The sequence below is a fragment of the Meles meles genome, chromosome 20, assembly GCF_922984935.1.
Source record: "Meles meles chromosome 20, mMelMel3.1 paternal haplotype, whole genome shotgun sequence".
Classification (NCBI taxonomy): domain Eukaryota; kingdom Metazoa; phylum Chordata; class Mammalia; order Carnivora; family Mustelidae; genus Meles; species Meles meles.
Genome location: NC_060085.1, coordinates 54912621 through 54925977, shown reverse-complemented (window position 1 = coordinate 54925977; position 13357 = coordinate 54912621). Strand labels below are relative to the sequence as shown.

The 13357-nt window shown below is 44.7% G+C and overlaps 2 protein-coding genes across 6 annotated transcripts in view; one reads left to right on the top strand and one right to left on the bottom strand.

Moving 5' to 3' along the window:
* Nucleotides 1-1420: 1420 nt before the first annotated feature.
* Nucleotides 1421-6544, top strand: MKRN2OS (MKRN2 opposite strand). The gene is made up of 4 exons (XM_045991021.1): nt 1421-1693; nt 4582-4631; nt 5206-5368; nt 6143-6544. Exons 1-4 carry the CDS (start codon nt 1476-1478, stop codon nt 6381-6383), a joined length of 672 nt encoding a protein of 223 aa, XP_045846977.1. The 5' UTR covers nt 1421-1475; the 3' UTR covers nt 6384-6544.
* Nucleotides 5351-13357, bottom strand: part of TSEN2 (tRNA splicing endonuclease subunit 2) — a 69808-nt gene continuing 61801 nt past the window's right edge. Inside the window, exons 13-14 of one of the 5 annotated variants that reach the window (XR_006816457.1) lie at nt 12475-12599; nt 5360-5468 (exon numbers count right to left, since the gene is read on the bottom strand). The gene's annotated coding sequence lies outside the window, so the exon portion shown is untranslated. The other 4 variants (XR_006816456.1, XR_006816458.1, XR_006816454.1 and 1 more) reach the window with 4 other exon arrangements.

Below are 13357 nucleotides of genomic sequence, written 5' to 3'. Positions count from 1 at the left end.
CTGCATTTCAGCATACTGTAATTTATTTAAATGCATGCTGTGAAACACTTCTCCCAAGCAACTATGCCCACCATGATACCCACAGGTCTTCCCTTTACCACTGCTTTTCTCTGGAACTATAGGCATCGATAAGGGATTGGCTAAATCAAGTATGGTGCAGGGCTGCCTGGCTGGCTCAGTCAGTGGAACATGTAACTCTTGATCTCAGGGTTGTGAGTTTAAGCCCCATGTTGGTATATTACTTTAAAAGAAAGTAATGGTGGGGCGCCTGGGTGGCTCAGTGGGTTAAGCCTCTGTCTTCGGCTCAGGTCATGATCCTGGAGTCCTGGGATTGAGCCCTGCATCGGGCTCTCTGCTCAGCGGGGAGCCTGCTTCCCCCTCTCTGCCTGCCTCTTGACTACTTGTGTTCTCTCTCTCTGTCAAATAAATAAATAAAATCTTAAAAAAAAAAAAAAGTAATGGTGCAGACATTAGTTTAAAAAACATAAGTGTGGTGGAACCAAACTATGGATTTCGATGCAGTCATCTGAAAGGACAAGCTGGACCTATAGTCCCAATATTGTAGATAAATTTCTGAGATGAGAGAAATGCATACATTTCAAAACAGGATGCTGTTATTACAACATACTTAAAAAATAGTGGAAATACTCATTTACCTTACTATTAGTTTTCTCAGGGAACAGGATTTGATGAGTGGAAAAATGTTATGGAGGAACAGGGGACATTACCTTTTTTTCTTACCTTTTTTTTGCAGTTTCTCAAAATTATTTTAAAATTGAAGAATCATACAGTGCATGCAGTAAAATGTTGAGCTTGATGAATTTTCACAAACTGAATACTCAATACAGCCAGTCACTTGATAATGAATCGGAGCAGCGGCAGGCCGCAGAAACTCCCTCCTGCCGTCTCCTAGACAGTATCCCTCTCGCCCCCACCTAGGGCAACCACTATCCTTATTTCTAACTGCTGTTAATTTTTTATGAGCAAGATTACTGCTACGATATAAAACATCAAAAGAAAATAGCTATATTTATCCAACAACAAAACAACATAACCTATTCTAGAAACACAGAAATAAATGGGGGCCCTTAACTGCAAGAAGCTCACAGACTAATGGCTAATCAAATATCAGAACTCCAGGAGAAACATGAATCCGCTTGTACCAGTGCAAGCGAATGCTCAAGGAAGCGAAGGAAGGTTTCACAGAAAAGTAGGGCTTTAAAGGATAAGTAGGAGCTGCATGTTGACAAGGCTGGAAAGAAACTGTGAGCACAAAAGAAAACTAGCTCTTTAAGACACCAGTTTCTGGGGAGGTCTGGTTACTGGTTAATCTTACTTGCTTTGGCTTCTGAAGCCGTCAGTCAGGATGACATCACTGTTGTTCAGGTTACTCAGGAGGCTTACATTTGCTAGCCAGGTAATGAGGAAAAGGAAGTCTTGGGAAAGGGTGCCTGGTTGCCCAGGACAGGAAAGCCATGCAGCGTACTGAGGCTGGAAAGGCTTTAATTAAATTCAACCACTGTAAGAAATACATCTATAGCTTCAGTGTTCCCCAATGCTGCCCCCTCTGCCAGCAAGTCATAGGCTCGAGGAAGCTGGAGGAAGCACCTATTAGCATCTCCAATCCGTTTACCAACGGGCATCAGGAAAAATGTTCATTCCTCCTCAGACCAACTCAAGGAACGTTTCTTAGGTACAGTGCTTTTTGAGTGTTGTATTAAGTGATTCTGTAAACTTTTCCTTCTGTGTTGTAGTCACTAAAACTTTTTCTTTAAAGATTTGAGAGAGAGAGAGCCCGTTGCGGGGGGGGGGGGGGTGGAAGGGCAGAGGGAGAAGAAAAGCAAGAGAGAATTTCCAGCAGACTCCCTGCTGAGCGGAGAGTGTAGAGCCTGTTGCAGGGGTGAGGGTGTGGGGCTTTGAGATGCCATGAGACGGAGATCATGACCTGAGCCTAAACCAAGAGTCGGACACTTAACCAATGAAGCTACACAGGTGCCCCCAAAACTTTCTTTTTCTAACATGTACTATGCGGTGTGAGGTTTGGTGGATAATCTTGCCAGTGTTTCAGCATTAAATCCTAAAATTTAGGTCTATTCATTTCATAAAGATAGATAGTGTGTGTACTTTCCTAGATTGGTAAGTGCAAGACTATATGAAGAATAAGGGAAGATCAAAACTGCTTATACACTCTTAAGAGAGGAAAACAGATAGCCTGGCACTTTTTTGGGTGATAGATTTTGTGCTAAGAGGGTAACTGGGAAAATGACCCAGCAGCTACTCTAATCAAAATAATTTCTTTACTGCAAGTTAGTCTGTAATTTCTATGACCAGCAAGAACAATGGACAAAGCCTGAAGAAAAGCCATATACAGACTATTCTGCATAGAGATGAATGAAACTGAAGACCAGAGGTGGTCTGTCTCAGTTGTGGATACCACCTGACTACGAAAGATTTCAGAAATCAAAAGGACTGTGCCTCCTAGTGTCCCTGTGGAGTTTACAAATGGAATCAGAAGCGGCCCAAGATAAACCAGGTGTGAGAGCAGGGACACTATGGAATGACCATGGTCACGAGCATCACTGTGACCTAATGCTTCCTTGAAATCTACCCTCCCAACTCCCCTGTGCCCTCGGGAGCCCTGGTTTGGGATAAGACAGTTGGAGTGGTCTAGTCATTTTCCTGCTCACTAACTTTTTAAATTGGTTTCCTTCCTGTCTTTATGTGGATGAAATGAACCAAAGTGTTCAGAGTGCTGCACCCCTGCCCCTCTGGGAGGCTGCTGGGTGCAGACAGAATTGTGCAGACTGTGTGGTCACAAAGCCCCCAGTTCCTATCCACGTTCAGACCTGCTCTAGACCCTCCAGTCTCTGTTCCTCATCCTGCCGACCCTGCAGGGTGGTGAGGTTCAGTGATAAGGCAGATAAACCTGACCCAGACCCCAGTCACAATGTGGAGCCAACGTACTCCTTTCCATCCTATTCTTATACTCAGTTCAGAATACAACTGGCAGAAATTTCATTTTCCTTATCTGAATCATGAAGCCCAAAATGTTTCATAAGATCCCCTCATTCGTGCTAACTTGGAGTATTAACTGGCTGGATCCCAAAAGCTTTTGAATGAAGTGATTAAAATTCAGAATTTATTTACTGTAACATGGTTCATTCAACAAATCCTTACTGAGCCGCTGGGGATGTCTCAGTGAAGGAGCCACAGCCCTGCTCTCTAGAACATGACAGACAGACTTTCAGGTTGGCCCCTATGAAGCATTAATCTATTCTATGATGTGGTAGCAATACTGACAGGCCTCGCCTTGCCTGGCATGAGAAGTGAGGTGGTGATGTTGAAACAGGTTATATGCTTTGGCATCTTCCCATCCCCCCAGACTAGGATCTGCAGAAATCTGAGTAGTACCTTTACCACCAGACCCTCTAAGGCCCACTTCCAAATTGTTCCTTTCCCTTTCAGCCAACTTCCAAAGCCTCAGGACTCCCACAATTCACCTTGAGATAATTTCACCTACTTTGTAAAAGAGAACCTGCTATTGCAGGAATCACTGAGGTTCTCATCAGACTCTCAGGGCTGTCACATATGGTTGTGCAGGTTGTGGACTACACAAAGCTCCCTGGCCACTAAGGGACGGGGGGAAGGAAGGAATAGCTGGGATTTCAGCAGGAAACAGAGTACAGTGACACGCTGGGTTCATTCTCAGCCTCTGAACCCATGGGGTCTCAAAACAGAGTGGCTGGGGGATGTCTCTGAAAGTGGGGCCACTGTTTGTGTTCTTGATCATCTTAAAGCCTGGGACTGCTTGCTTCCATTGGCAACCTGCTGTCTCCTGAAGGAGGTTTATCATTTAACAATGACCTCTGATTTATTCAACACCTGTATGTGGCCAGTAGCTGACAGGCATTTTATTCTTACAACCAGCTTGCTGGAGGTTTATGATATTCCCATTTTACAAATGAGGAATCTGAGATCAGAGAAAGTGACTTTCTAATGTCCCAAAGCTAGTAAGTGCTGGCCTGGGATTGTATATGAAGGTTAAATCATGGAGTCAGAGATGTAATGGACAGTCTCAGGTCAAGAGTCATTTCAGGAAGCAAGGGCTGTCCAGGAAAAGCGAGCATGGCCATGGGCTACAAAGACCAAAAGATGCTATTTCAGTTTTGATGGTAGAGGTCCACGGAGATGCACTCAGGACCCTTTCCCTGCTCAGCCTGAGGAACAGGCTGTAATCTCACCTACAATGTGGAAAGAATGAGGAGCTCCTTCAACAACTGACCTGCAGGTGTGCCCCTCTGCTGGGGAGCCAGGAGCTAAGCTGACTTCACGCTCCAGCAGGGCTCACTTTCTACATACTTTAGTGCGTGTGTGGTGGTGGCGGGGCTTTAGTAATAATAATGGGGTGGGGGGTGGTTAAAAAACCCTTGGGGGCCGGGGGGTATTTTCTACCTCAAATGTACTCTTGGCTCAACCAGTTTTGAAATAGCACTTCCTCTGCTCTGGTCACTGATGGCCAGTTCTGGCACCAGCCAAGATCAGTCTCCTACTGTAAATACCAACTCTTCCTGTTTCTTTCAGGGAGTACGATGGAAGGTCTGATCTTCACGTCGGAATAACCAACACAAATGGTGAGTGCCCTGCTCACGGCAGGAGAAATGGACGGGTGAACAGAAACCCAGGACTGCGTGTCTGGACTCAGATTTACCCACATGAGCCGTCGAATGTATGATCCCTTGTCTCAGCGGAAAGTCAGTGCTGACTTAAGGAAACCAGAGAGACCCTCTGATACATAGAAAACTTCAACAAGAATACAGAGATGATCATCCTGGTCCTATGATTGTCTCCATTTGCTGTGGCAACTTTGTGGGAGAAGACGGGGTGGAGAAAGAACTGGGTTTCCCTGAAATAAATGAGGTACTGAGGTTAGGAGAGGCAGAGGCTCTAACAGCCCTGATCCTCCCTGACTCTAGGGAAGGCTCCAGCTCTGTTTGGGGGGGTGGCTGCCTCCCCAGCTTGACCCTGGGGGTGGGAAGGCAGATTCTAGAGCCTCTCGTGGTCTCCTGCTCTCTGACAGCCATCGGAAAGTACGATCTGGCTAACCTCTTTGTCAAGTGACCACGGTGGCTGTGACTGTCTTCCGACCACCCCTCACAGAGGCGTGTGTTCCCTTATGCCCCTGCGTGACCCCACTTCCGGTTGCAGGAGTAGTGTATAACTACACCACACACGGCGTCCGGCGAGATGAAGCAGGGTGGGAGGAGAGTGTAAGCATCCCGCTACTGCAGCCTGGCATGTACGGACTGATGGACCAGTGGGACAAGTACCTGGAAGACTTCTCCACCACGGGGGCCTGGCTGCCCCAGAGGTACGGTTCCCTGGAGGTTCCCCATGCAGGTGTGACCCCAGCGCAGAGGACTCGTAAGCTGTGTTTGGTTCGTGTTGAGCCTGTACCGAGATAGTAGGGCCTGTAACAAAGCATAAGCAGGGGTCGAATGACCTTGGGTTTTCTGCAGGGGTGAGCCAGCCTACGTTTACATAACAGAATCACTGTTATCTTAAGAACCGAAAGGACTACAACATAGTACCCCCGTTATTTGATTAGAATTTTTACATACTTAACATTTAATATGTACAGCAAAAGCCATTATTATAGTCCCTTAAAATTTTTAAAAAAATGTTTGAAACGTAAAAAATACCTAATAGCCCTTCTTTTGATTTAGCAATTTGAAATTTCTCAATTTCTTGCTCCCTCAATACTTTAGGTATATAGCATACTTGTGGACCTAATTGGTTTGAGGCTTCCCTTAAAACACGTGTAGACACTGGGACACCCTAAAACTTAGAAATGGAACTCTATTTCTAAAACGTCAGTTCCCCAAGTTTCTGTACAACTCAAGTCAGCACTCTGAACATCTAGGCGCGCCCACGCCCATCTTGCTGAAGTTGCAAGCAGAAATAGCCCGAGCAGCCAAGCATCCTTCAGCTCTGCACTCTGGGAGTTCGGTCATCCAGGGGACCAGCAGACCCAGTGTGCGGAGGGCCCAGTTTCAATCCTGCAAGTCTCTTGGCACCTTCACGGCCTGTGTCTGAGCCACTTTGAAACCTCAGCCCTCTTTTCTCACCATTCTTGTTTTCTAAGGTATGAAGAAGACCGTCACAACTGCTACAGTTACACCCTCACGTTCATTAACTGTATTTTGGCCACAGAAGGCAAGGAGCAACTGGGCAAAGAGGAGTTCACAGAGAAGTATGTGGTCCCAAGGACGAGGAAGGCCTCCAAGTACATCACACTCTACCGGGCGATAGAGGAGCGTGGCTTCTACGTGACCGACCACCCTGATGAGGAGACAAGCCCTCCGGAGGGGAGCGGCTCGTGCTGAGTGTGCTAAGAGCAGAGGGACAGCACTGTTAGACGGTTTGATGGACTTCTTCGTGTGTTCAACTGTGGTTAATAACAAGGTGTTGTGGCTTTCTTTGTAGCACATTTCTACTTACTGCATTGTGCTTATGAAATTAATAAAAATTGCCCAAGTTTTAAAAATTGTATACATTACAAGTAAATTAAAAAAAATTTGACAGAGACACAGGGAAAGAGGGAACACAAGCAGGGGGAGTGGGAGGGGGAGAGACAGACTTCCTACTGAGCAGGGAGCCCAATGTGGGACTCGATCCCAGGACCCTGGGATCATGACCTGAGCCGAAGGCAGAGGCTTTAACCCACTGAGCCACCCAGGAGCCCCTAATGGTTTTTTTTTTTTTTTTTTTTTTAAAGATTTTATTTATTTATTTGACAGAGAGAAATCACAAGCAGGCAGAGAGGTAGGCAGAGAGAGTGAGAAGGAAGCAGGCTCCCTGCCAAGCAGAGAGCCCGATGCGGGACTCGATCCCAGGATCCCGAGATCATGACCTGAGCCGAAGGCAGCGGCTTAAACCACTGAGCCACCCAGGCGCCCTGGTTCTGTTTTTTAAACTGAGATCCCATGTTACAGCATAAAGTGGCAGCATCTTTTATTCATAGGACAATGAAAGCTATTTTTTTTAATTAAAGCTGAACAAATTCATTTTTCCATGTGAACCCAGAAAGTAGGGATTTATAGAAAGGTGAGCGAGACATAATTTATGAAATAAATTCTCCTGTTTTTATTCAAAAAGTGCATGGTAACCTTTTGACAGTAATAGTGAAAGAAAGAGAGCAGGAAAACAAGCAAGCAAGGGTTTCTGAATCTAAGTTAGGAAATGGGCTTCACTTCTCAATTAGTCTTTATGAGCCTATATGCAAAGTGGATGGCCATTCACTCAGTCCGTCTGCTTCTCTCTCATATTACTTGACCTGACATGAGGAGATTGGGGTGTTGAGCTGACCAACGCAAGTACATCCCCTGTCTACTGTATTTATTTATATTTTAAACTTTATTTATTTGAAGTCATCTCTACACCCAACATGGGGCTTGAACTCACAACCCTGAGATCAAGAGCTGCGTGTGCTTCTGACTGAGCCAGCCAGGTGCCCCTCCTCTGTCTACTTTAAGTACGGAATTCAGGGGGCACCTGTGTGGCTCAGTTGTTAAGCGTCTGCCTTCGGCTCAGCAGGAAGCCTGCTTGCTTCCCCTGCTTGTGTTCCATCTCTCACTGTCAAATAAATAAATAACATCTTAGAAGTAAATAAATAAGTACAGAATTCAGGAAGAACACAGTGAAAGGTCGACTTCTTTCTTTAATACCTTCAGGGGGAAGAAGGGGATAACTGGGATGAGGAATTATAAGAACTGAGGTGATTTTTAACAACCACATCAGAATTCATATACCCAAATGATCACTGAACTTTAAATAGCCAAGGAGAAAACATTTCATCGTTCCTCTCTGGAAACTGCTTCCAGAATTCAGTTTGTTTTTGACCAAATGTGATTTAGTCAAACCCCAGCTATTCTCCCCAGCTACGGCACCAAATAAAGATGTCTACTTTCTAAAAACCAAATCCATCTTCGGGGAACCAATAATTTACTCATAATAAAGATATTTAGAAAACTTGCTACAGATCCTTAAGGCCTGTTTCCAAAGAGCCATTTGGGTAAAGTTTCAGCACTTGGTAACTTCAGTGGGGAAAAAAGGCCTGGTGCACCTCTTGCGTCTATAGCTTCAGGTACTTTTAAGAAAAACAAAACCTCCCATCCAGAATATGATGCCACTTTAAACGGAATCATGCTTACTATTCTGTGGTGTTCAAGAAGTCATAAAGACTTCAACCGCGTAAAGATGAAAGAAGTGCTGAGTCTGGGAAATATTTCAATTTGTCCCTAATTCTCTTAACACACTGTTTTAGGACTCTACTTCTCTGGTCTAGCTCTTTCCAATTATTGATAATCAGAGCAGCTGCACTTAATGGCTATCATTAAGGATTCCACACCTGAGTAAATTTCTTCCTCTTGCTTCCCTTTTGATCCTTAAGACCATCTTGTGAGGTAGGTACTAAAAATATGCCTCTTTTCAAACCATGAGAGACTATGGACTCTGAAAAACAACCTGAGGGTTTTGAAGGGGGCGGGGGTGGGAGGTTGGGGGAACAGGTGGTGGGTAATAGGGAGGGCACGTATTGCATGGAGCACTGGGTGTTGTGCAAAAACAATGAATACTGTTACGCTGAAATAAATAAATAAATAAAATATATTAAAAAAAATGCCTCTTTTACAGCTGAAAAGGGAAACTGAGGAAATGACTTGCCCAAAGTCACACGTGGGAAAACCAGAGATCAGACCTAGGTATGACTGCAAAGGCTGTGCACTTAACTCCCTGGGCCACCCGGCAATCTGAAAGCAGCCAGAAGTATCTGGGATTTGTGGCAACTGGGTCACAGATGGGCCATCATTAGAGAAGACAAAGAGAAAATAAAGATTTTGCTTTGACATTCAAATATGGAAAGGAAATAAATGTCACAGAACAATTCAGATAAAATAAGAATGGTTAATGCTAGAAATACCAAGTTCGTGCTTTCCCTTAGTGCTTCACTTGATTTTCAAACAAAGCTTTCAGGGTCCCCAACGCCTGTTTTAGGGGCTGCTCTCCAACCTGGGGGTGACCATAGCAGTAGTCACCCTATTTCTTTTTTCACTTCAGGAGGCTACAAATTCCCTCTCATAAAAATCACAGCACGACCCTGTAAGCTTTACCCCTAACAAAAGAAATTCAGCATTGAAATAACACCAATAGATGGCAATGTTGCTTAGTTTTGCAGAATTATTACCCGAGACTCCTTCCATTAAGTTTATCATACCAGTTAAATGCTAACAGAAGGACAAGGCAATTCAGCATTGGCACCAACTCCGCTTCCCAGAGGAGTTCTCGCTGGCACTCCCAACAACGTGCCTCTGCATCTCAGCACCCCTGTCCCGTGCTGCCCTGGGGCACACACCTAGTCCCCACCAATGCCACGCAATGGCCGCAGTGGCCAAGTGCTGGGCTCCTTTTCACAGCAATGTCGTCAAGTTGGCCTCCGTGTTCCTCATTTGAAAGTCTAAATTGATCCACCCAAAGGCATCTTCCCAAAGCCTTTGGAGCTTGATGAATTACTCCTACCACCAGGAAAACCCAATCAACAGTATTTAAACAAAAACCACACTCAAACCACACAGACAATGGCTGTGTCTGGCTCCCTTGGTGCAGGAGGCGCTTACTACCACTCTTGCCATCTCCAGAGCTGTCTTCACTACTTTACCTCAAACTGCTTTTCTGTCACCTCCTTCTCCTCTACTGTGTCACCTACCAGGGCAAAAAAATGGGCTACGCATCTCCTAGAGAAAACAATTATGGCCGAGCTTACATTTTCGGGTCCTCTGAAGAAGAGAAAAGTATACCCGAGATGGGCCAGACCCTTTCACTGGTCATTTCATTTAGTTTGCAGAACACACTCAGCAGATAGTAATTATCCCCGTTTCACAGGTGAGCAGACTAAGGTTCAGAGGCAAGGCTCTCAAGGTCACCACTGTTTCCCTAATGTAGACATGGCATTTAGACCCAGGTTTTTCTGATTCCAGTTAATCAGATGTGCCATTTAAAGGCTGGAAGAAGAGGAGCACCTGGCTCAGTCAGTTAAGCAATCTGACTCTTGATTTCAGCTCAGGTCATGACCTCAGAGTTGTGGGATCGAGCCCCGTGTTGGGCTCTGTGCTCAGCATGGAGTTTGAGATTCTCTCTCAACCACCCCCCCACCCTCTCTTAAATAAATAAATAAATCTTAAAAAATAAAATAAGTTAGGAAGAAGAATTTCTACCTGTGTAATATTATTTCTGAAGATGTAAAGATTCTAAAAAAATCAAATGCTTGCAACCTTTCACTTAAAAAAATAGTGAAAAAAAGACCTCTAAGTTTAAGAGTTTCAGATGTGTTTTCATCTCATGTATTCCTAAGGCATCCCTGTATTTCACAAAATAGATGAAGTTTTTTTCAGCTTAGATACAAGAAAGCAAAGATTTGAGATAAATCGAGGGGCTTACTTTTATTTCTTGAAGATTTATTTATTTTAGAGAGAGACACACAGTGACAACAAGAGTGGGGAGAGGGGCAGAGGGAAACTCAAGGAGATTCCCTGCTGAGTGCAGAGCCTGACACGGGGCTGGACCCCATGACCCACGAGATCACAACCTGAACTGAAATGAAGAGCTGAGGCTTAACGGACTGAGGCACCCAAATTGAGGGGGTATCTCTCAATTTTAGAAATGGACCTCAAGTAGTTTTAAGGAAGTTAACATTCATGGTTTAATTACTGGAGCCTGTAATCAGATTTTTAAAAACTCAACTCCGTTAGTACAATCATAAATGGAAGGTGGGTGTGAGGAGACACTTCATTTCTTTTTAACCCATGTACTCCCCGACAAAGAGAAAACTAAGTTAAAAATCACACTTAAGTAAATAGTAACTTAAAAAACAACAAAAATGCCTTAACAGTAAGGGGGGAAAAGGACAAAATTTTGTTCCGTAAATAACAGTAACTTTTCAGACTTGCAGACTATGTTCAAAAAGGAAGAGAAACCTAACCAGCCCCGCCCTGGTAAACCTGCCTAAAACCATGCCCCATTCATGCTGGTTTAATCCCTGCCAAGGTAATGTTATCAACTAATCACTTTCTAGAACTCAATCTCCTTACAGGAGAACTTAGGCCAGCAGAGCCAAAGACTTTACTATTTCCCTTCAGTTTGGGAATGAGGTCAGAAAACGTCAGCCTCTAAAATGGAAGCTAAGAGAATCATCATAAAATAATCAACTACTCAAATAACTGCTTTACCAGATGGTAGGTATGGTGGTTCTTACAAGAGTGCTTCCTGTCCACCCCCAACCCCCCACCAAACGAATCCACATGGCTGGAAGCAACTGAAAGTCATCGGCGCTGTATTTCTGATTTCACGTGTTTTTCTAGGCTGGTGTCACTTCTGCGGTGGAGATCTTGTAGAGGCACTAAACCCAGGACGGAGAGCTCTCGGGTCAAGTCCTCCACTTGCACTTAGTGGCAGTGGTGTGTGGTGGTCACGTCTCTGAGACTCAAAACCTTCATCCTAGGGCAGAAACTCCAAAGTCTGTTGTGGGAGAAGCATGAACACAGGTGTCTGTCCCATCTTAACCTCCACGATTTATTTGCTATAATAATTTTTTAAAGAAATGGTATTCCATATTGGCTCCCCCACCCTCCCACCCCAAAATGAGTCTGAGTCTGCAGCAACATCACTCAAGTAGTGCCTGAAGCACACAGCATGTCTTAGCTGACCACCCGATGCTTGTGCGGTTTGGAAGCGTGATGTGTGGTCACATCATTTCCCCCGCTTTATTGAGCAAAAATGTCTCTTATGGAAATGGAAAAGCTCATGAAGAAAGCAGGTGTTTTGGGTACCTGGGTGACTCAGTTGGTTAAGTGTTAAGTGTCTGCCTTTGGCTCGGGTCATGATCGCAGGGTCTCAGGATCGAGTCCTATACTGGACTCTCTGCTCAGTGGAGAGCCTGTTTCTCCCTCTCCCACTCCCCTTGGTTGTGCTCTTTCTCTCTGTCAAATAAATAAATAAAAATCTTAAAAAAAAAAAAAAGTAGGTGAGTTTTAAAGGCCTAGGAAATCCCCTTAGAAGAAAAAAAAGTGAATATATATTGAGAAAGGTGATCATGTAAAAGAATCCTGGCCAAACATGTGTTCCCCCTTTATTTGAGTACGCTTTTTTGCACTGGGCGACAAAACAGAACTTGGGAAAAGTGCTGGTTCCGCAGAGTCTGGTGGTGCTCTTGAGCGCGGCATGCTACTTTTACAAAGCCAGTGAAATCCTTGTATGGAGGGTGCACAGCTGGTCAGCGCGATGCCCTGAGCACATGTTGCTACAGCAGGCAGCTCAGATGCCTTGGCAGGGCTGGAAAGTGCTGGAGCAGAGGGAGGATTTGGTGAAGAATTCGTTTTGAAGCAAGCCTGGAAGATTCATGATTTAAGAGCCACATAAACACACCTTGAAGAGAGCAGGTGAAGCAACTTCCGTTTTCAGTGAGGCAGCGGCATCTCCCCCAGTGAACCACAGCCATGCCTGAAGGTGGTTTTATCACAGAGCAAATTTCCAATCTTGCTCAACTTGAGCTTTTTAAAAAGAAAACACACGCCATCTGTTACATTTATTTCAGAAGGTGAGAAGAAAGTTCCAGGACATAATGCATCTACAGATAAGCTAATCCTACTCTTTTGGCTGGTAACTGTGAGGCTCATGTAAACCAAAACCTTTGCGGTACATCATTCCAGAGCCCCAGGGCCCCTGGGTAATGCTGGAGTGCACGGGCTGCTACATGACATTCACACTGTGGACTTGAAGAAGGAAAATCTTTCCTAAGAGGCTGGTCTAAAGATGATGCTTTTGAACATTCTTCTAGAGCCTTCTGTTAGAAATAATACCTGTGCCGTCTTGTGGCTTTTCTGCATCTTTTATGTGGCCATTACATGAAGGGAGTCCCCACAACCTTCAAGGCACATTAGCTGATGATAAGGTACGTGGCGTGGAGTGCTCACAGGAGGACAGGACTTTGATGAAAGATTCATGGTAGAGTTTTTACCAGAAAGGCACATGATACACTGATCAGGCTTGGAGAGAAACGTCACCACCAAGGACAGATGAAATGGGGAAAAAAAAGGCTCCAGAAATTTTGCTGACCCTCAGGGTTTTGAGAGGGTGCTGCTTCAAAGCCAAGTCTTTCACTTTGCTAAGGAGCCTGGAGAAAGCAAAGTGGGTAGTAAAAGGATTGAAGTATTAGCATCACTAATGAAGAGCGAGAGGACTTAACTACTAAGAGACTCTTTCAAAGTGATGATCATTATTGGTCAGAGGCAGGGGAAAAAGTGGACAA